This window comes from Pyrus communis, chromosome 15 (genome assembly GCF_041283825.1).
Source record: "Pyrus communis isolate YQ-2024b chromosome 15, ASM4128382v1, whole genome shotgun sequence".
In the NCBI taxonomy this organism is placed as follows: Eukaryota; Viridiplantae; Streptophyta; class Magnoliopsida; order Rosales; family Rosaceae; genus Pyrus; species Pyrus communis.
In genome coordinates, this window is record NC_142579.1 from 25,913,303 (window position 1) to 25,934,515 (window position 21,213).

The 21,213-nt window shown below is 39.6% G+C and overlaps 5 protein-coding genes across 7 annotated transcripts; 2 read left to right on the forward strand and 3 right to left on the reverse strand.

Moving 5' to 3' along the window:
* Positions 1-239: 239 nt before the first annotated feature.
* Positions 240-2,531, reverse strand: LOC137731808 (uncharacterized). 2 transcript variants are annotated; one of them, XM_068471037.2, is made up of 4 exons: positions 1,769-2,514; positions 1,564-1,666; positions 914-1,122; positions 240-784 (listed from the first exon to the last, which is right to left on the reverse strand). In XM_068471037.2, the coding sequence occupies exons 1-4, from the start codon at positions 2,383-2,385 to the stop codon at positions 520-522; spliced, it is 1,194 nt and encodes a 397-aa protein (XP_068327138.2). In that variant the 5' UTR covers positions 2,386-2,514; the 3' UTR covers positions 240-519. The 2 variants fall into 2 exon arrangements, with proteins under 2 accessions (XP_068327138.2, XP_088541846.1); XM_088685720.1 differs by having other exon boundaries at positions 431-784; positions 1,811-2,531.
* A 56-nt stretch (positions 2,532-2,587) lies between these two features.
* Positions 2,588-5,140, forward strand: LOC137731816 (alpha/beta-Hydrolases superfamily protein). Its single transcript, XM_068471049.2, has 7 exons — positions 2,588-2,726; positions 2,933-3,034; positions 3,149-3,287; positions 3,684-3,854; positions 4,133-4,376; positions 4,517-4,608; positions 4,745-5,140. The coding sequence occupies exons 1-7, from the start codon at positions 2,630-2,632 to the stop codon at positions 5,016-5,018; spliced, it is 1,119 nt and encodes a 372-aa protein (XP_068327150.1). The 5' UTR covers positions 2,588-2,629; the 3' UTR covers positions 5,019-5,140.
* Positions 5,141-6,285: 1,145 nt separating this feature from the next.
* Positions 6,286-10,034, forward strand: LOC137713671 (uncharacterized). Its single transcript, XM_088685012.1, has 10 exons — positions 6,286-7,599; positions 7,894-8,004; positions 8,110-8,142; positions 8,390-8,567; positions 8,661-8,842; positions 8,987-9,123; positions 9,204-9,299; positions 9,506-9,575; positions 9,664-9,859; positions 9,973-10,034. The coding sequence occupies exons 1-10, from the start codon at positions 6,301-6,303 to the stop codon at positions 10,032-10,034; spliced, it is 2,364 nt and encodes a 787-aa protein (XP_088541138.1). The 5' UTR covers positions 6,286-6,300.
* Positions 10,035-10,203: 169 nt separating this feature from the next.
* On the reverse strand, positions 10,204-12,848 carry LOC137734856 (protein RER1B). Of its 2 annotated transcripts, XR_011068585.2 has the most exons (5): positions 12,701-12,848; positions 12,087-12,448; positions 10,822-11,002; positions 10,570-10,697; positions 10,204-10,396 (listed from the first exon to the last, which is right to left on the reverse strand). XR_011068585.2 is itself a non-coding variant. In XM_068474167.2 (4 exons), the coding sequence occupies exons 2-4, from the start codon at positions 12,434-12,436 to the stop codon at positions 10,677-10,679; spliced, it is 552 nt and encodes a 183-aa protein (XP_068330268.1). In that variant the 5' UTR covers positions 12,437-12,448; positions 12,701-12,848; the 3' UTR covers positions 10,427-10,676. The 2 variants fall into 2 exon arrangements, 1 of the variants encoding a protein (XP_068330268.1); XM_068474167.2 differs by lacking the exon at positions 10,204-10,396 and having other exon boundaries at positions 10,427-10,697.
* A 5,121-nt stretch (positions 12,849-17,969) lies between these two features.
* Positions 17,970-20,217, reverse strand: LOC137734846 (protein RER1B). The gene is made up of 4 exons (XM_068474150.2): positions 20,059-20,217; positions 19,427-19,788; positions 18,353-18,533; positions 17,970-18,232 (listed from the first exon to the last, which is right to left on the reverse strand). The coding sequence occupies exons 2-4, from the start codon at positions 19,774-19,776 to the stop codon at positions 18,212-18,214; spliced, it is 552 nt and encodes a 183-aa protein (XP_068330251.1). The 5' UTR covers positions 19,777-19,788; positions 20,059-20,217; the 3' UTR covers positions 17,970-18,211.
* Between the last annotated feature and the right edge of the window lie 996 nt (positions 20,218-21,213).

Sequence of the window (21,213 nt, forward strand, 5' to 3'; positions counted from 1 at the left end):
TACATGCCCCAACCTTACATCAATAAATTGGTAGCAAACGGTTGAATCATCATTCCAAATTTACTTCTAGTCTACTACGTAGACGTGAGTTAAATTAGTTGTTTGTGCTAGTGCGCATGCCTCCTTGACCCAATCGGATCATTTTACTCGTAAATTGAGTAGATAATAATATCGGGTTGTAAAAAATATATCTACTACTCTAACAATGCAAGCATGAAGAACCGGTAAGATCTGCAAAGTTCAAAAGAAGCGTTAGATAACTTTTCTTTCCAACAAGGACATTTGAGTTCTTTAAACAAGCTCTCTATCTCCCATCGGTAGCTAAACACAGTATGTTAGACTGTCCTTCCAGCCCAGCAGATCTTTGCTGTGAACTAATAGACTGCAAAATTATTGGCATTTGCTGCATTAGAACTGAACGCATCGACACTTTATAACCTCGGACGTGTTCCTATTGACAATACACCAGCCGATGTTTAAATAGAATGACTTCTACACAATAATCTGCATTTGCAGAGTTTACATCGTCTTGACTGTAGTTAAACAATCTTTCAAGAAACCGTCGAGCTCTGAAGAGTATATGTCAGGGAAATTCCTGAAGTGATCCACATGAGGTGTTGTGTCGAAATTGAAGGACCGTACAATTCTACCCTTCCTCTTTTGCTCAGCCATGAACGACTCAATTGACTGGTGTGGAACGACTTTATCAGCAGTACTGTATAGGTAAAGCTGTGGGCAATCAGGACTGTTTTCTGAAAGAATAGAAACTACCTTCGTTAACCTCCTGCACGAAAACAATACAAAAGTCAATCATATACCTTTTAATTGAAAAGTTCTGCACATTATCTTGAACATCAAGTTATATATCATCTATGATTTACAAGCATTTAAATCAAAAACAAACATTGCTTACTTATCCACATCAGGAAACTTTAGAACAACTGAAAACAGCTTCTCTAATATCAGTAAAACCACGGCTTCGACTAGTGGAGGCTTCTCTTCTTGCAGCTTTGACAAGCTTGCTGCATCTTCCGACTCATTTAATTCTCCAGCCTCAATTGCAGCGCTTGTTAAAGAGCTGCGTTTTTTCAAAATCGCAGCAGAAAATCCCGATGCCCACACCTGTTAAGGTTAGAGAAGGTTATCATTTGCACACAGCACCATAAATGCAAAGCACAACGATGCCCTTCTGAATCCATAACATATAGCTCAAGTTGAACTCACATTGATGTATAACCATAAAACAAAAACAAATATATAAAACCAACATATTTGAAATATTTGGCGAATTAGATTCAAAAACATTCCTCAGATTACATTGCAGATTCAATCAAAATGCAGAGAAACCAGAGCGAATTTGCATTGCAGGGTGCTTTGTTGCATTCTAATAAGCAGCAAGTCATTTCAGATTCCAAAAAATAGGTAATCCAATCAAAAGCAGATCCTAAATTCAATCTAAGCAAACAAATCCATCCAATTAAACCATGTCAAAAAACAGTTCTTATGTTATTCGACAGCAATCAATCGATACTTAAAAATCCGATTAAACCATGTCAAAAAAACCTTAGGATTAAAAGGTTCAGCTGCTCCTGAATCAACCACACACCCTTTAATCTTCTCCATCAGGTCTTGCCTCCTCTGCAGAATTTCAAGAATGGCACCATACCTGCAACAAACTAACTGCCATAAGCAACCTCTGAAAACCTGAAATTGGCAACCCATGAAAGCAGGAACACAAAGCAATCACATTCAAACAAAGAGTACCTACACAAACCAACCCGTATTGCTGAAAGTGTGAAAAAGCAAAGACCTTTCTCCGCCATCCTCCACCCACGAAGCCAGCTCCCGGGCCAAGTCTGAAACCCGATTTTCGACCCGGCGGCCCAAATCAAACCAGAGCACCTCTCTCGGAGCAACGACGAAGGTCACCGCGTGAATGCCTCTGGAGTTGTACCATTCCACGTACCTCTTCAGATGCTTCGTCTTGGCGCCGAGCCAGCCGAGCAACACCACTCTCACTTCACGGCTGTGGGTCCCGAAAGAACCCACATTTCCGTCAATGTCACCGTGGAACGCCCGATCCGAGTTGGAAACGTCGTCGTTTGAGGGTGAGAGAGAGTGGTTGAAGCTGCTGAACGGCGACTGGGAGGAGAGAGAAAGGGGGAGGGATTTGAAGGGGTTCGGATTGAAGCAGAACGAGGAGTGCGACTGCGCGAGCGAAAGAGAAAAGGGGGTTCTTTTGCCGACGCCGTTTGGAGCGAGAGTGTGAAATATAAGCGACGAATTTGCGGGCCGACGGAATTTTGGGGAGAAAGCGAAGGCGGACGGCGTCGTTCTGGCAAAGAGCTGGCGATTGAGACTGAGAATTCTCGCCGGAGCTTCCATGGAGCAAATGAAAATTTTCGGTTGGAGCAGTTGGGTTGTAGACGAAGAGGAAGAGCGCACGACCGTGATCACCTAGAGATTATCAAACAAAACGACATCGTATATCCAAGGACGAGAAACGACAGACCGTATAATCATGCGGGATCTCCTCCCTCCACGACGCTTAACATACACCAACCACAGAAAAGTCGAGAACTTTCCCATTTTACACCCAAAGATTTGAGAGGTATTCACAGCCATTGCGATGTCGTCGTCCGTACTGCCTTCAGCGAGAACAGAGCTCTTCAACCCAATTCATGAAACCAGGCTCATTGGCCTCACAAGACCATTTAATTGCAACAGTAAGCTCATCCACTCTATCTTTGCATTTAATTTACTAAAGTTTCGATTTTACTGACGCGGGTTACGCTAGTTGGCTAGTGAGCCCGCCTTGTGCGGCCAAGTTTTAACTTAGCGTAGATTAGAGTTGTTTAGAATTTCGGAAAATGAAAAGTTTCAAATTTCTTTTTCTGGGTACTGACTAGTGTGTGTTGCATTTACTTGGAAGGAAGCAAATGTGTGATGAACAGGAGGAGTTTTGCTTTCAGAGGAGTTGCAGCTGCAGGACTCTCAGTCATGGGTTCTTCGTTGACTGCTCAGCCAGTTCAAGGTTAATCTCTTTACTTACCATCTTAGTTCATAATCTCTTTGCAAATTTTCCTGCTTTTAGGCAAAGGGGTTTTGGATTGTGTGGGATTTTATTTTATTTTATTTTACTCTGTAGGTGTTGAAAGACTGGAATTTAAGCCGGAGGGGTACAATTTTTGGACATGGAGGGGTCACAAAATTCATTATGTGGTACAAGGAGAAGGGCCTCCTGTTGTTCTTATTCATGGTTTTGGTGCTTCTGCGTTTCACTGGAGGTTTGCTACTTTGTGCCCATCACCTTCTATTTTTCCCTTCAGTTTTTATGAGAGTTTACATTTACTTGCGTATGCATTGGCAATGGCATGGTTGTTCGCAAATTCCTATAAGCTCCGTGGCGGAGAAAATCTAAACTGAGAGTGAGAGGTTTTGAAATCTGATCAAGTACGAAATTTCAAGAAACTGAGGCTGATTTCCTTTTTGTTTCTTTTGCTTTTGTGATTAAAACCCAGTTGTTGTCGACATGCCTTGGTGGTTTTGGGTTTCTTTTAACCCTTCGATTTCAAGTTTCCTATGTGAACTTTTATATGAAGTAAACATTCATGCTTCTGGTGGCTGTAAGTTTAGCATACTTTTAAAGTTGGTAAGTGTTTTTTTTGCTCTCCGTGTTACAGGTACAATATTCCAGAGTTGGCTAAAAAATATAAGGTTTACGCTATAGACTTGCTGGGGTTCGGGTGGAGTGAGAAAGCACTTATTGATTATGATGCCATGGTTTGGAGAGATCAAGTGGAGGATTTCTTAAAAGAGATAGTGAAAGAACCGACAGTTTTAGTTGGAAACAGGTAATCTAAACTTTAATTAGTTACTTATGGAATCTGTAATATTTCATGTATAACATTACATAACTTAAGGTTTGTAAAATGTGGAAAATTGTGGTTTCGAAACATCAAACAGTGTTTCTACAGGCATATACCTTGAGTTGAGGTCTTTTTAACTTTTTCAATTAAGAGGGGTAATTTTCTTTGAGTTGATCATTGCAAACGGAAATTGTGTGTATCTCATGTTTTCTCTTCAGATGGCTTTTGAGATAATGACTATTTGACTCACTGTAAATTTTCAGCCTCGGAGGTTTTACTGCTTTGGTTGCAGCAGCTGGGTTGCCTGAGCAAGTAGTTGGAGTTGCACTTCTGAATTCTGCGGGACAGTTTGGAAATCCTAATAGTGTAGCCAAGGAGTCTGAGGAGGAAACAGCCCTGCAGAAGTTCATCCTAAAGCCTCTGAAGGAAGTGTTCCAGCGAGTGGTACTTGGATTTCTGTTCTGGCAAGCAAAGCAACCAGCACGTGTTGAATCCGTCTTAAAGAGTGTAAGTTACTTTCTAAAGCTTCTCCGTGAATTCTGAGTGTAAGGTCAACCTTGATATTCCAATCATTATACAATAGTCTCCCAAATTCGTAATAAAATTTGACTACGATATGTTTTAAATACTTAATTTTGCTGGCGCAGGTGTATAAAAACACTGCCAATGTGGATGACTATCTGGTGGAGTCCATAATAATGCCAGCCGCTGACCCAAACGCTGGAGAAGTGTATTACAGGTATGTGTAGATCTGTTCTATAATAAAGATCCCCTGAAAACGAGTGACGTAGATTAGTGATATCTTGAAGATTTGGTTATGAAAACTGATGTCTGATTCGTTAGTAAGTATGACGTTTCTTGATTGTTTTGTGCAGATTGATGACCCGGTTCATGACAAACCAGACCAAGTACACTCTGGACAGCGTCTTAAGCAAGATGTCTTGTCCCCTGTTGTTGGTCTGGGGTGACTTGGATCCGTGGGTAGGTCCTGCCAAGGCTAACAGCATCAAAGCGTTTTATCCGAACACAACTTTGGTAAATCTGCAGGCCGGGCACTGTCCACACGATGAAGTTCCAGAGCTTGTCAATACGGCTTTATTAGATTGGTTATCAACTTCGCCACTCAAAGCCTCTCTCCAAACAGTCTGAACGAATAGAAATCTGTAGCGCCCACCCCTCATGTTTGATATGAGGAGTATACTTTCAATACGAATGTACAATTGTAAATTCATTTATCAAATTACTACTTAATGTCAGCTTTCCTTCGTGTTCGTTTCTGAGCTTTTGAGTTCACAGAAGAATTTCTCCGTTGCATAAAAGAGTTTTGAAGCTTCTTTTGGTGGAAGAGGAAAACAATGAGAGAGTGATAAGTTCTGTGCATTGCTTGAGCTACAAGCAAGAAGCTTTTTAAACTGCTTAAAGAGTTCCAACGACTTCCATGTATCCATAAAACCCTACTTAATTCCTCAACAGAGTAAGAGAAACCAGAGAATACATTGACTTGTAGCTCAAGAAAATACATTGACTATAACACGCCGTACATTTATCAACATTATATCTTAAAAGTATAAACTCGTCGTCCATTCATGCTATAACACATACATAACAGTGTTATTGTTCATTTAGTAGTAGACAAGGTGACAACTTGTTATGCAGACGAGACTCCTAAGGCTTCAGACGACGAGACGTGAACATAATAATATTGACAAATCACCACCTTGTTTGTCAAACTGTAATTTGTTTGCGACGTGTAATAAGATACCAGTGACATATTATCTGCTAATATGAATCCTATTTCCAAAGAATCCAAACGAACTTCCATTGCAGATGACAGCCTCTGGACATATGCCGATGTAGCCGCCATGCCGATGCCGCGAAGTTATTCCATTCAAATTTCCCTATCCTTGTCGGTACGCTGTAACCCTCCGGTCCGATAAAACAGAGACAAGATATAGACAAAAACATGAGCTTAGAAATTACAGAAAACAAGGTTTATTTGTCTCTCTGTTCTTATTACAGCTGTAAACTTAACACTCGGAGCATAACATCGACATAGTTAACATCATCAATGTCTTCTGTTCTTTGTAAGCATCGGATTTTCCTCCTCACTTCCTTCAGATACCATTTTCCTTGTTCTTCTCATTGTCTCCTTCGTTACATTAAATTTATGTAATTCGCTTCTCGAATTTCTTCTCCTTCTAAATCAACCCTTTGATGCCTGCCTTGGTGTTCAATTGGGTTTTTTGTAAGCTCGTGGTGCTCAATTTAGCAGTCGTTTAGGGGGCTTAGCTGGTGATCCGCGCTGTTTTCCCTCTCGCCGATGCCTTACTGGCCAAGCCTGGCCACTTCATCTGAAAGTTAAGAAACCTTGCAAGAACTTGTAAGGAGTTGAGTCACTTTCTAACCATTGCATCAACTTGGTTAGTTAAAAATGGAGAATAATTGGTCAAGGCCTAGTAGGAATTCTCTGACGCCGGTGAAGCAAAGGAAGAGTGGATATGAGCCATCTTATGCCGAGACAGACATCCCAGATAGCCCTTGGCACGGCGGAAACAAATGGCCAAGTGGAGAATGGCAGTCTGAAGGGGCAAAACCTGAGTTGTATTTGGGAAGAACGATCAGCCCTTTGAAGCAGAGCAGGAGATCTTCGAGGCTTGAATACGACGGCCCTACTCCAAGAACTACCTCCGTGGTAAGTCCCGTTCGAAGAAGAACCAGCAGCAAGTCGCCCTACAAGCCCAGAAGAGATGACAGCAATGCTCGAACTTTGCCAATGGCGGGTTCTGATATTCATAGGAACATCAGCCCCTTGGGAAAGTCCGAGCGCAGGAGACACGTTTCACCTTTTCAAACAGACCGAGAAGAGCGCAATATGAACGACGATGGTGATGAGATTGTAGGCTCAAACAGAAACCAACAACATCAGCGAAGGAACAGCAGAAGATCAACAGCTGCTCCGCAGCATAGATCACCGAGAGAAACTAACCAGCAGAGGAATCGTTCGATCACGCCTACGAAAGGGGAGAGGACTCCATCCCCGTTATCCAAAAGCATGGCTCATCAGAAGCAAAGGCAAGTGAGCACGCCGTCTGTTGGCGAAATTAACGAAATGCTTGCCCATGCAAAGCTGGCTAGAACTTCTCCAAACTCGATGTTGAATAACAAAGCTGCTCCGGTATACGAAAGCTCGGATTCTATTGCAGCAGGTGATATCTTCTTCTCTAGAGAGTGCGATGTCATGGCATTGCCTCGAAATCACTTACAAAATCCGAAAGTGGTTTCCTCTGCTGCCTCTCAACAGAGAAGTACCACTCGATCAAACAGTAACTTTGATCAGGATGTGAACGTCCACGGACTTTTGTCCCCGTATGGTCTGTCACAGACAACCACCACCACTTCCAGCTCTGCGGTGAGCAGGCAGAGCAGTGGGAAGCTGAGCATGGCTAGCAGCAAGACGAGTGATGCAAGCAGGACGACAACAGCGAGCATGAGGAAGTTCACGGACAACAGGAGGAAGAGCGAAAGTCAGGCGTGGTTTTCGTGTATGAGAAAGAGTTCTTGCAAGAACAAAAAATTATCACCTGAGCATAGCGCGTTCAATGAAGCTGCATTCATCGAGAAAGCGTTCGTGGTGGAAAGTCTCAGGCAGTTATGGGCTGATAAGCATCGCCCTAGTTCGTTGAACGGATTCACTTGCCACAAACAAGAAGCTCAAGTTCTCAAGCAACTTGTGAGTAATTTTCTGATTAAATATGCGCAGACAGAACTGATAACAAAGTTCCAGTTGAAAATAAAACTGCAAGACACTAAACAGACAATACAGCCGTTTATTGTATTGGCGTCCCTCCGGTTTTGTTTTTTGTTTTATAACAATTTCCATTTGTGCGTATTTCACCCATTTTGATCGTTTGTTCTGCGTATTTTTTCTAGCTGCATACGCAAATACGTAACATCTGCAGGCCTTGTGCATGTTTGTTTTCGGTTTCCTTCATGCTTTCTTACTCATGCTCTGTTGAATATGTAGGTGATTGATAACGTCCGTCCCCATATTTTGCTTACTGGACCAACTGGTTCTGGGAAGAAAGCTCTAACAATGGCATATCTACGGGAAACATACGGCGATGCGAGCTGGGAAGTATGTTTCTTTACATCAAATACAATAAAGTTCGAATCTTTTTCCTTGAAGATGGATTAAAATGATCTGTTTTTGGTTTTTTTACTTTTGTTTTCCTCTCTGCAGATTTCTCATGATTTAAGATACTTCCGGGTTCAGGTATTCTGTTGTGAATTAGACATTTGAGATATTGAAATAATGCTTTACATTTTGTGAAATGCTCATAATGTTCTTACAGTTAAACGAGTCGTTTCTTCTTACTTAGAAATCACATGCTGACACATATGCGTAAATAACTTACCAAAAGCACAAAAGAAAAAACTTATGTGCATGTGTCAGACTGTGATTCATCTGTATGGGTGAACGAGCGTTTTCCAATCTCTCTTACATAACCCAATGGTGACAGGAACAAAGGCCAATGCAAGTAGTGGTTCCATTGACATCCAGTCCTCACCATGTAGAACTCAATGTACAACTGGAACCAAATGCCAGATATGCCCTAATGGGTTTAGTCAAGGAAATAAACAATAACAACGAAATTGCTCATGAAGTCAGCTCTATAAATTCCAAGGCAAATCATAGAGGTCAAAATTCTCTCAACACACCCACAAATCCCTTCCAAACACTTTTGAACTATTTCTCTCAAAACCCCAACATGTTTTTCCTTTTTGTTCCAGTGATGGTTCTGTACGGTGTTGACAAAGCAACAGCGCACATTCAGCATTTGATCAAATGGATCATGGACTGTTACTCGGAATCGTGGAAGCTCATACTCTGCTGCCAAAATGACACCCGCGTCATTGAATCGGTGAAAAACCGGTGCATGGTCATCAAGGTTGATGCTCCTGCGACTCATGAAGTAAGTATTACATGGACCGTAGAGTTCCTGAGATGTTATTTTAATTTTACCTTAAACTAATATAAACTGCGGAGAGGGAGATTCAAGCTCGGGTGCATGGAGAAAACACAACGTTTTCAGCCAACGTGGTTTTATCTTTGCCAGATTATGGAAGTTCTTATTCAGATAGCCAGCAAGGAGGACTTTGACCTACCTATGAGCTTTGCTAGTAAGATTGCAAATGAATCAAAGCAGAATCTGAGAGAAGCAATCATGGGTCTTGAAGCATGCAAAGCACACAAGTGAGAACATATGGCAATACAAATGTTGGGAATTTTGAGTTTATTGTAAAGTCAACTTACAAAGAGCTTTGCCCATGCAGCTATCCTTTTGAAGATGAACAACCAATTCCACTTGGATGGGAAGAGGTGCTGCTTGAACTCGCTTCAGAAATCCTAGCCGATCCGTCACCCAAGAGGTAATCATTGTAATCATTTTATTGGCATCCGGTGAATGACTGTGAGAGAGGTAATCATTTTATTGGCATCCGTTGAATGATGTGAATCTCAAAGTCATTCACCGATGTGAAACACACGAGAGTTGTCACACCTAACTCAGTTACACCGTTCATCTAACAGCATCCCCCTATGCTTGAATTGATTTTCCGCATTAATCTTTTGCCAGATTATTTTTCATCCGGGGAAAGTTTCAAAAGCTTCTTATAGATTTTGTCCATCCAAAACTGATTCTACTGGTACTGCATCGATACCTCGAATTTGTTCATATCTAGTTAGTCACCAAAGTATAATTTTGTGATGGAGTTCGCATTTTCCGAAATGCAGAAGCTTGTGGAACAGTTCCTAAAGGGAGTAGCATCTAGTTCTAAGAGGGAACTCTATTACTGGCATGCTTACTACGTAAGTTCTCTACCTCATTTCTTCTTTCGGCTCTCAGAGATGGATGATGAACTGACTCAAATCTTGTCCTCGCAGGAGAAAAGACTCCCCACAGGGGCGAGTGCGTTACTGAAACTAGAAGGTAACATATGCAAACCACTAAAATTCTTCATCCAATTATATAAGGATTCAATAATTTGGCACAAATCCACTTCTGTAGTAAGCTTACAGGTTAATCATGCACTTTTTATGCAGAATTTGTGGCCAAGTTCATGAGCATACACCGGAAGAGTTCCAACCACCAGGAGTACGTGTAGTTTATATGCCCTCGTTGAGAGTTGATCGTTACTTTCCACCTATGTATATGTTTTTTTCAAAATTGTGTTACTGCAGTCTAATACTCGGATAAAAAAAGAGAACGAGACAGAGACAAACAGCCCTGAAGTTTTTTTCCTAAGGGAAAAGATGATCATTAAGGTTTAGATATAGTACAAAGGCATGATTATCTTTGTTTAGACAAAAAGGAATAAAACAAGTTTACACATTCTCAGTTCGGTCTTTACGTCTCTTTTAAAATGAACAACGAAAAGCATGTGAACAATATTTTAGTATGAAAAGAGCGTAAACACACCCATCTGAACATGGAACATCTTCTCATGCTTTACTTGCAACAAATACACTGAACAATATAACATAGACTGCTGTTAGCTGCGTCTTCAACAATGTATATTTTAATTTGCTAGGCAATGTTTTCAAGAAAAATGAGTGCAACTTGAACTCTGATTAACTATTAGGGCATCCACTTCTAAACTAGAGTCTAACACATGTTCAAATATAGTGAGCGAACATTACCTTCAAACATACTTAAGAGCCCAAATTTATCATTTTGCTTTCACTCAAGGTTCTTCAAATCAGCAGCATTTGATTTCAGATTTGTAGAAAAGCCGCTCCCATTCAGACTACTTTTTTCCAGTGTATCGCTGCATAAACAGACGGAGATAGTATAATAATTAGTTTCCATTTGCGATAAGGAATGACTCACCAACCTACATATGAGGCCCTACAACAAAGATGGGGCGAAAGAATGAGAATATGTTTACCCACCCTCTTCCCGATATCAAATGGAACATATTTGTATTTGATCATGTGTAGGATCTGCCGTTTCATTGTGAGGACAAACAGAACAATCCAGTAGCATAGCAGGATTGGCCAGAAAACAGGTACATCCAGCAGAGATATAAAGGTCATGATGAATGCAACAACAAATGCCTTAGTGATGGAATACCTGAAAAACAATGAACACATTCATTTTCCATGATAATAAAAACTTCATTATCAATACAACATCAGTACATTAAAACTCCCCGAGATTTTAAAGAAGTGTGATATTAAGATTAGAGACAATTCAACTTCCTTGCTGCTCTTCATTTTGTGAGGTGAGCCAGTTTAGTCATGCAACTAGGTATTGAACCAGTCCACTGGTATAATTCCAATACACATGAATAAGATGGGAGCACGAAATCTGAAATTCACTTACTGATTTATGTTAACTGATACGCCATGGGATAAACACCCAGTTGACTCGGTTACTCAAGCATTCAATAACTTCTACACCCAAATTCCTATAAACCGTGCCGATACTTCAACAGCAAAACCATCCTTTAGTAGTTAAGAACTACTCCCGTCATTATTCAAAAACAGTTTTCTACCACTAGAGTAAGGGTTGGTTTGGTCTTGCTGTGCTTTGAAAAAAAGCTGATTATGCTGTGTTGTGAGAATAAGCAGCTGTGAAATAAAGCAGCAAAGTATTTGGTAAACTTTTTTGTAAAAGTGCTTTTGAAAAAAAAAAAAAAAAACAGTATTATAGTGTTTGGTAAACTTTTATGTAAAACAGATGTGAAAAAAAACCGATTTTTCAAAGCTAGGTTTTGCAGCTTCTTGTTTTTGGCTTTTTTTCACCCAAAACTGTGAAAAAAAGCTGAAGCTGAATGTTTACCAAACACAAAAACTGCTCCCAGCTTTTTTTTATACTAGCTTTTTTCAGAATCACCTTAGTACCAAACCAGGTCTAAAACCCATGAAAACCCTTCTGCAAAGCGGGAAATATATGGCTTTCATACATTTATACATAAGTTGAACCAACTACAAAAAGGAAAAATAGCATGCGGACATAACTAGATGACACTTGAAGCATTTATTACAACTACAAGATACATTCACACATCCTTTAACATACACAGCATATGGAAAGGGGGTTTTCCATCAAAACGAGAATAACCCCGAACATAAGAAATCACACCGAACCACGCAATACTATTGTTTTAACACCATCACTGCACATATGAAGCAAAAGTATGAAAGAAATTTACCAGAACTTAAACTCGGGAAGGCGGCGAACAAAAGGCTTAAACTCATCAGAACCACTTGTTGGCAATGAAGGCCCATCCACGGACTCAAGCTCCGGGTCAACCTTCGGCGAGAAGAAACCAATCAAGAGATTCAAGACGTAGATCCCCAGGCCATAGGAGACAACATAGAACCCCTGAACATAGTACACACGCAGAATGTAAATCATAGCCAAAACTAGGGTTCCAAGCCATCTATTCACAGTGTGAGGCGTTGACCGATCCAAATAGTACTGGAATGCTCTCGCAAAATCGCTCCGCCATTGGGCCAGTGGCGCCGCCGCTGCTCCACCCTCACTTCCAATTCCCTCCATCAAATCCGGATTCTACCAAAAAATTGCAACAAAAATGATTGCTTTTTCATTTTTAGAAACTGACTTTTGTTTGCTCAACATAGAACATCAGAATTGAGAAAAAAATGTATGAATCGAAATTTGCTATCGCCATTTTCTCGGTAAACAAACAGGAAGCTACAGATTGTTCTTGTGCATAAATGAGTGAACGAATTGAATAAATTAACTGCGGACTAAGCTAAATCAAGCAAAAAAGAATGTAGGATCAGCGAGAGAGAAAATTACCTGGCGAGGGAGTTAGGGTTTCGTGAAGCGGATGGATTTACGACTCTTGCCTCTCCACGATTGGCTCTCGTGATCTCTTTTGTTCATAAAGCTCTGGGAGACGGGGATGGTGAAAGTTCTTACACGCTCTAGCTTCGAGAGCAGGCCTAATAACGGGCCGGGTCAAACAGGCAATTTATCCCAATGAGACCCAGGCTCACGTAATTGGCTTTCAAAATATCGAATTCATTTTTTTCCCTTTCTTTCCAACTGTATTGAGCAGGTGGTACAGCACGTGTTTTTATAAAAGTAGTAAGAAATTTCTTTTTTTTAAGTTATTAAATTTTTAACACATATATCCCACTATTTGTATAGTGACATATACTGTACCACTCTATATACCGATCACACTGAAAAATTTCTCTAAAAGAGCAAACAACAACAAAGTCTTTTTCCCACTAAGTGGGGTCGGCTATATGAATCCTAGAACGCCATTGCGCTTGGTTCTATGTCATGTCCTTCGTTAGATCCAAGTACTCTAAGTCTTTTCTTAAAGTCTCTTCCAAAATTTTCCTAGGTCTTCCTCTACCCCTTCAGCCCTGGACCTCTGTTCTGTAGTTGCATCTTCTAACTGGAGCGTCAGTAGGCCTTCTTTGTACATGTCCAAACCACTGTAACCGATTTTCTCTCATCTTTCCTTCAATTTCGGCTACTCCTACTTTACCTCGGATATCCTCATTCCTAATCTTATCCTTTCTCATGTGCCCACACATCCAACGAAGCATCCTCATCTCCGCTACACCCATTTTATGTACGTGTTGATGCTTCACCACCCAGCATTCCGTGCCATACAACATTGCCGGCCTTATTGTCGTCCTATAAAATTTCCCTTGAGCTTCAGTGGCATACGGCGGTCACACAACACGCCGGATGCACTTTTGCACTTCATCTATCCAACTTATATTCTATGGTTGAAGTCTCCATCTAATTCTCTGTTCTTTTTCAAGATAGATCCTAGGTAGCAAAAGCGGTCGCTCTTTGGGACTTCCCGATCTCTGATCTTCACCCCTAACTCATTTTGGCCTCCATTTGCACTGAACTTGAACTCCATATATTCTGTCTTTGATCGGCTTAGGCGAAGACCTTTAGATTCCAACACTTCTTTCCAAAGGTTAAGCTTCATATTTACCCCTTCATAAGTTTCATCTATATCGTCTGCGAAAAGCATACACCAAGGAATATCATCTTGAATATGTCCCGTTAACTCATCCATTACCAATGCAAAAAGGTAAAAACTTAAGGATGAGCCTTGATGTAACCCTACAATTATGGGGAAGCTTTCAGTTTGTCCTTCATGAGTTCTTACAGCAGTCTTTGCTCCATCATACATATCCTTTATAGCTTGGATATATGTTACTCGTACTATTTTCTTCTCTAAAATCCTCCAAAGGATGTCTCTTGGGACCCTATCATATGCTTTTTCCAAATCTATAAAAACCATGTCTAAATCTTTTTTCCTATCTCTATATCTTTCCATCAATCTTCGTAAGAGATAAATTGCCTCCATGGTTGAGCGCCCTGGCATGAATCCGAATTGGTTGTCCGAAACCCATGTCTCTTGTCTCAATCTATGCTCAATGACTCTCTCCCAGAGCTTCATTGTATGACTCATTAGCTTAATACCCCTATAATTCATGCAATTTTGTACGTTACCCTTATTCTTGTAGATAGGCACCAGAGTGCTCTTTCGCCACTCATTTGGCATCTTCTTCGTTTTCAAAATCCTATTGAAAAGGTATGTGAGACATGCTATACCCGTCTCTCCCAAGACTTTCCACACTTCGATCGGTATATCATCTAGGCCCACTGCTTTTCTATGCTTCATCTTTTTCAAAGCTACAACCATTTCTTCCTTCCTGATTCGGCGGTAAAATGAGTAATTTCTACACTCTTCTAAGTTACTCAACTCCCCCAAAGAAGTACTCATTCCATGTCCTTCATTGAAAAGATTATGAAAATAACCTCTCCATCTATCTTTGACCGCGTTCTCTGTAGCAAGAACATTTCCATCCTCATCCTTGATGCACCTCACTTGGTTTAGGCCCCTTGTCTTCTTTTCCCTTGCTGTAGCTAGTTTATAGATATTCAACTCTCCTTATTTAGTATCTAGTCGCTTATACATATCGTCATAAGCCGCTAGCTTAGCTTCTCTCACAGCTTTCTTCGTCTTCTGCTTCGTTATTCTATACCTTTCATCATTTTCATCGGTCATATCCTTGTATAAGGCTTTACAACATTCCTTCTTAGCCTTTACCTTTGTTTGTACCTCCTTATTCCTCCACCGAGATTCCTTTTGGTGTGGAGCAAAGCCCTTGGACTCTCCTAATACCTTTTTTGCTATTTTTCGAATACAACTAGCCATGGAATCCCACATTTGGCTAGCTTCCCCCTCTCTATCCCACACGCATTGGGTGATTACTTTCTCTTTGAAAATGGCTTGTTTTTCTCCTTTTAGATTTCACCATCTAGTCCTTGGGCACTTCAAGTCTTGTTCTTTTTTCTCTCTCTTTTGATATGTACATCCATCACCAACAAGCAATGTTGATTAGCCAAGCTCTCTCCTGGTATAACTTTGCAATCCTTACAAGTTATACGATCCATATTCCTCATTAGAAGAAAATCTATTTGTGTTTTTGACGACCCGCTCTTGTAGGTGATCACATGTTCTTCTCTCTTCTTAAAGAAGATGTTGGCTAAGAAAAGATCATATGCCATTGCAAAATCCAAGATGGCTTCCCCATTCTTGTTTTTCTCCCCAAAACCATGGCCACCATGAAAACCTCCATAGTTGCCTGTCTCCTTGCCCAAGTGTCCATTTAAATCTCCTCCTATAAATACCTTCTCCGTCTGAGCAATTCCTTGCACCAAGTCTCAAAGATCTTCCCAAAATTTCTCCCCTAAAAGAGCAAATGCTCTTAAAATTTTGAGCTACAAGGTCTATACAAAAATATGGAATTTATCAATACTCAACATTTAACGTCATAGTACTGAAATGTCGTTCTTTTTCTTTCAAAATAATTAAGGACAAGAATCAAGCTAGTGTCATAAAAAAATGGTCTACCACTTGAACTAATAGCTCTTATGCAGACTAAGAATAATCAAGTGCGGACTCAGAAATTTTCATAGAGATGTGCATTATTTATTATTATGTCGGTGGAGACAGACTTGTGGCTTAAGGAACTTGGAACCGAATCTCCTTCGGATCCAAAGGAACTGAGCCCAAGAATCAAATGATCTGGATCATTGAAATTTGATCAAACGGCTATAATTATTATAACTTTTAGAAGAGCTCCATGTTTGTAGCCGTGGATCAAATTTTAGTGGTTCGAATCATTTGATGAGTGGGCTCAGTTCCTTTAGGTCTGGAGAGGATCCGATTCCAAGGAAATCATCAGGCTGAATGGCTATTTTTTATTAGGGATTTGGGTCTCATCCAGATTCAAATTGTGGGGATCCTAGAGATCCTCACATCTTAGTCATTCATCATGCAGTCAGAAATCATTTGATATTTTTTATTTAAAATTAAACACAAATAGTACTTGACGAAAACTCCTACATCCTAGCCGTTCATCGTACATTGTGCGATTAGTTTTCGTCAGGTACTATTTGTGTTTAATTTTAAATTAAAAAAATCAAATGATTTCTGACCGCACAATGCACGATGAATGATTAAGATGTGAGGATCTCTAAGATACCCACAATTTAAATTCGGATGGGATCCAAATCCTTGTGGTGGGTTAGCTTCTGAGCCTATTAATAATCAAGTGCAGCCCTACTTCCTTGAGTATAACAAAAATGATAACTTATTAATGACTAAAACAATGTCCATAACATTTGACATTAAGCATACTTAATATAGTCTAATCTTTTTAAATAAAGACAATCGCTTTCCACTTAGTACTACAGTCTAATGGTATTCCTCTTCATTTGTAAGTGAGAGGTCTTATGTTCGATTTTCGTGAAAGGCAAATTTGAACCATATTATTACTACCTTATTGTGAGACTAAGCACTTTAGTATAGATAATATCATTTTGTTCGAAACAATTTAAAAAAAAATTAAGACAATCACTATTGGTCACAAATATGCAGTCGGCACTTGCACTATTCTTTTTGTGGCATCAAAACGTGCTATTTTCTCAAGAAATTGTAGGCATTTCACGTATATAACTCTCTACAACATGTGTTTTAATTCGCCCATGGAAACCAACTCCATGTGAACTTTGTATGGTCATGCCAAAAATGGAAGCATGATCTGAGAAAAGCAATCATGGGTCTTGACCCTTGAAGCATGCAAGGCACACAAGTGAACATGCTGCAAAAACGAAGATTTTTTATGGTGTTTCAGTATCGATACTCCAGACTTCTTAACTGTTAGTCCTTTACTTCAAACACAAAAATACATGGAGCTTGACCAATACAAGCAGCTATGCTTTTGGAGAAGAACACCCGATTCCACTTGGATTGGAAGAGGTGCTGTTTGAACTTGCTTCAGAAATCCTAGCTGATCCATCACCTAAGATGTTATAATTTCATTGACATGCGTTGGTTGATATGAATCTCATAGTATTGACAAATGTGAAATCCACGACGGATTCCACATATAACTCTGTTACACCGTTCATCTAACGGCATCCCACAATATTTGAATAGATTTTCCGTATTAGTCTTTTGTCAGGTTATTTTTCATCCGGGGAAAGTTTCAAAAGTTTGAAAATTTGTGTTCATATCTACTTAATCGCCAAAGTATATTTGTCTGACAGAGTTTGCATTTTCCGAAATGCAGAAGCTCATGGAACAGTTCCTCAAGGGAGTAGATGCTAGTTCTAAGTGGGAACTCTATTACTGGCATGCTTGTTTAGTAAGCTCTCTACCTCGTACCTTCTTTCTGCTCTTGGAGAAGACGAACTGAATCAAATGTTGTCCGTGCAGGAGAAAAAGCTCCCGGAAGGAACGAGTGCGCTACTGAAACTAGAAGGTAACATATGCAAGCCATCAAAATCCTTCATCCACTCTTGTAGTAGTTTACTGGTTATATTATGCAGAATCTGTGGCCAAGTTCATGAGCATACACCAGAAGAGTTCCAACAACCGCCAGTACGTGTAGTTTATATGCCCCTGTTGAGAGTTGATCGTTACTTTCCGCCTATGCATGGGTGTTTATCAAGATTGTGTTACTGCAGTCTACTACTGGGAAAATCAGAACGAACCAAAGACAAATGACCCTGAAGCTTTAGATATAAAATCACGTGTTCTCTTGTTTACGCTAAAAGAAACAGCGTACTCATTCTCAGTTTAGTAATATGAGTGTCTTGTAACATGAGAGTCTAGCACATGTACAAATATACTGAATCAACATTACCTTCAAAACATACTTAAGAACCCAAATTTATCATTTTGCTTTAGCACAAGGTTCTACAAATCAGCACCATTTTAGTTTTTGGATTTGTTGATAAACCGCTCCCATTCAGACTCTACTTCTTTCCAGAGTACCGCTGTCAAAAACAAATGGAGACGGTATAATAATTAGTTTACATTCATGGTAAGGAATGAATGACCTACAATGAGGGCCAACCACAAAGATGAGGAGAAAGCATGAGAAAATGTTGACTCACCCTCTTTCCGATATCAAACGGGACATATTTGTATTTGATCATGTGTAGGATTTGTCGTTTCATTGTGAGGACAAACAGAACAATCCAGTAGCATAGCAGTATTGGCCAGAAAACAGGTACATCCAGCAGAGAAATAAAGGTCATGATGAATGCAATAACAAATGCCTTTGTGATGGAATACCTGAAAAACATCAAACAATTTTGTTTATTAGGGAAAATAAAGGATCAAAATCAATACAACATCAGTGCATTAAACTGTCCAAGATTTTTTTAAACAATTGTATGTAATAAGAGACAATTCAGCTTCGTAATTCCTAAATGCTTTTCATTTTGTGAGGCGAACCATTTTAGTCATGAAGTCGAGAAATTCTAGCATACCAGACGGTAGACACCCATATGCAAGAACTTCTCACATAAGTCAAGGTATCGGACCCTAATTACCGGGCACATGAATCAGGTGGCAACATGAAATTTAAAATTCATTTCTTGATTATAACTCCTACAACCTGATGGCTGCAAACCAATAAGCAATATCGACTAGGACACCACTTCAACAGTAGAACCATCCTTCAGTAGTTAAGAACTACTTCCATCATTATTTGAAGTCAAAATGGATTTCTACGATTAGAGTGAAAAGCATTAAAACCCTTCTCTAAAGAGGGAATGTTTACATACATTTCTAAGCAAGTTGAACTAAATACACAGGGAAAATAGCAGACTGATTGTTCGTTAATCAAGAAGTTCCCCCCATCCCTGGCATTATTGGAAGACACTTGAAGCATTTACACATCCTTTAACATACAGAACATATGGAAAGGGGTTTTTCATCAAAATAGGGAAAGAAGTTTCCCCCTACCTGAAAATAAGAAATCATAGTCTCTAGAACAGACACTTGAAGCATTTACCACTACAACCTACATTCACACATCCTTTAACATTCATAACATATGGAAAGGGGATTTTCCATCAAAATGAACCCGGAACATAAGAAATCACACCGAACCACGCAATGCTAGTTTTAATACCATCACTGCACATATGAAGCAAAGCTGCAAAAGGATGAAAGTAATTTACCAGAACTTAAACTCAGGAAGGCGGCGGACAAAAGGCTTAAACTCATCAGAACCACTTGTTGGCAATGAAGGGCCATCCAAGGACTCAAGCTCCGGGTCAACTTTCGGGGAGAAGAAACCGATCAAGAGATTCAAGATGTAGATCCCCAGACCATAGGAGACAACATAGAAACCCTGAACATAGTACACACGCAGAATGTAAATCATTGCCACAACTAGGGTTCCTAGCCACCTATTCACAGTGTGAGGCGTTGACCGATCCAAATAGTACTGGAATGCTCTCGCAAAATCGCTCCGCCATTGGGCCAGTGGCGCCGCCGCTGCTCCACCCTCACTTCCAAGTCCCTCCATCAAGTTTGGATTCTACCCGAAAGATAAATAGCAGCAAAAATTACTGTCTTTTCGTTTTTGGAAGCTGACCTAATAATAAATCTACTTGATTTGTTTGCTCAAGTTAGCATAAATGATCTAAAAAATGTACAAATCGAAATTTTCTCTCTCATTTTCTCGGGAAACAAACAGGGGATACAGATTTGTTCTTGTGCATAAATCAGTGAACGAATTAAATTAAGTGCTGAGGTTTAAGCTAAATCAAGAAAAAATGAATGTAGGATCAGCGAGAGATAAAATTACCTGGTGATTGAGTTAGGGTTTCGAGAAGTGAACGAAACTTGGAAGACGATGAATTTACGACTGTTGCCTCTCCACGATTGGCTCTCGTCGTCTGTTGATTCGTAATTCGTAGAGCTCTGGGGAACTGCGATGGCGTTGGATTTGACCCGTGTCCAGCACCGTGAGTAGGCTTATAACATTAACAGGCCGGGTCAATGAGGCCCAGGCTCACGTATAGGGCTTTAAAAATATCGAATTTGAACAAGAGATTTCCAGTAAGTAAGTCTAAGCTCTTAAAAACTTGAGCTACAAGATCTTTACAAAACTATTGAATTCATAAGTACTCAACATTTAACATCATAGTACTTAACTGTCATTCTCTTTATTTCACGACAATTAAAGATAGGAATTGAACTTTGGTCCTAAATATTGCTCTATCACGAAAACTAATCGCTTTTTTTTTTAACAAACAATATTATCTACACTAAAGAAATGAGGTTGGCTTAGCCTCACAATGGACTAGCAATAATGTGGTTCAAACTCGTATTTGACAAGAATCGAACCTAAACTAATCGCTCTTATATGCACTAAATTAAGTATAATCAAGGGCGGACTCATAGATTAACGTAGAGAAGTGCATTATTATCTTATACATTATATTTTGGGTGACTGATTGACTTGTGTCTCATCATGTTGATAGGCTATGTTTTATTAGGTCATCTCCAACTAAAGAGGCTATGTTTAGTCTCTGTCCAGATTATAGCCCTGCAAAACAATTATTTTTTAAGGAACACTATCATGCCATATTTATATATCATCTCTAACCGAATGAGACTATTTTTTAGCCCCTCATTAATTTGTTATTTTGAAGTTTGTTCTTTAACTTTATTGATTAATTGAATTAAACTATCATATTTATAAATGAGTAAATCTCCATATTTCTTATCTTTATGTAATCTTTATAATTTTTCGGAATGATATGTTTGTTTTGCTTCCGAAAAAAAATTTTAATTTTTCGGATAGGAGTTTAAAGAATGCGAAGAATTGAAATAAAATGAGGTAAGATAATATGGAAGGGTGAAAAAGATGTGAGAAATTGTGTAGAAATGGCTTAGATATTTATAGGAAAAACATAGATTTTAAATTTCATCTAAAAAAAAATATAATCTAATAACT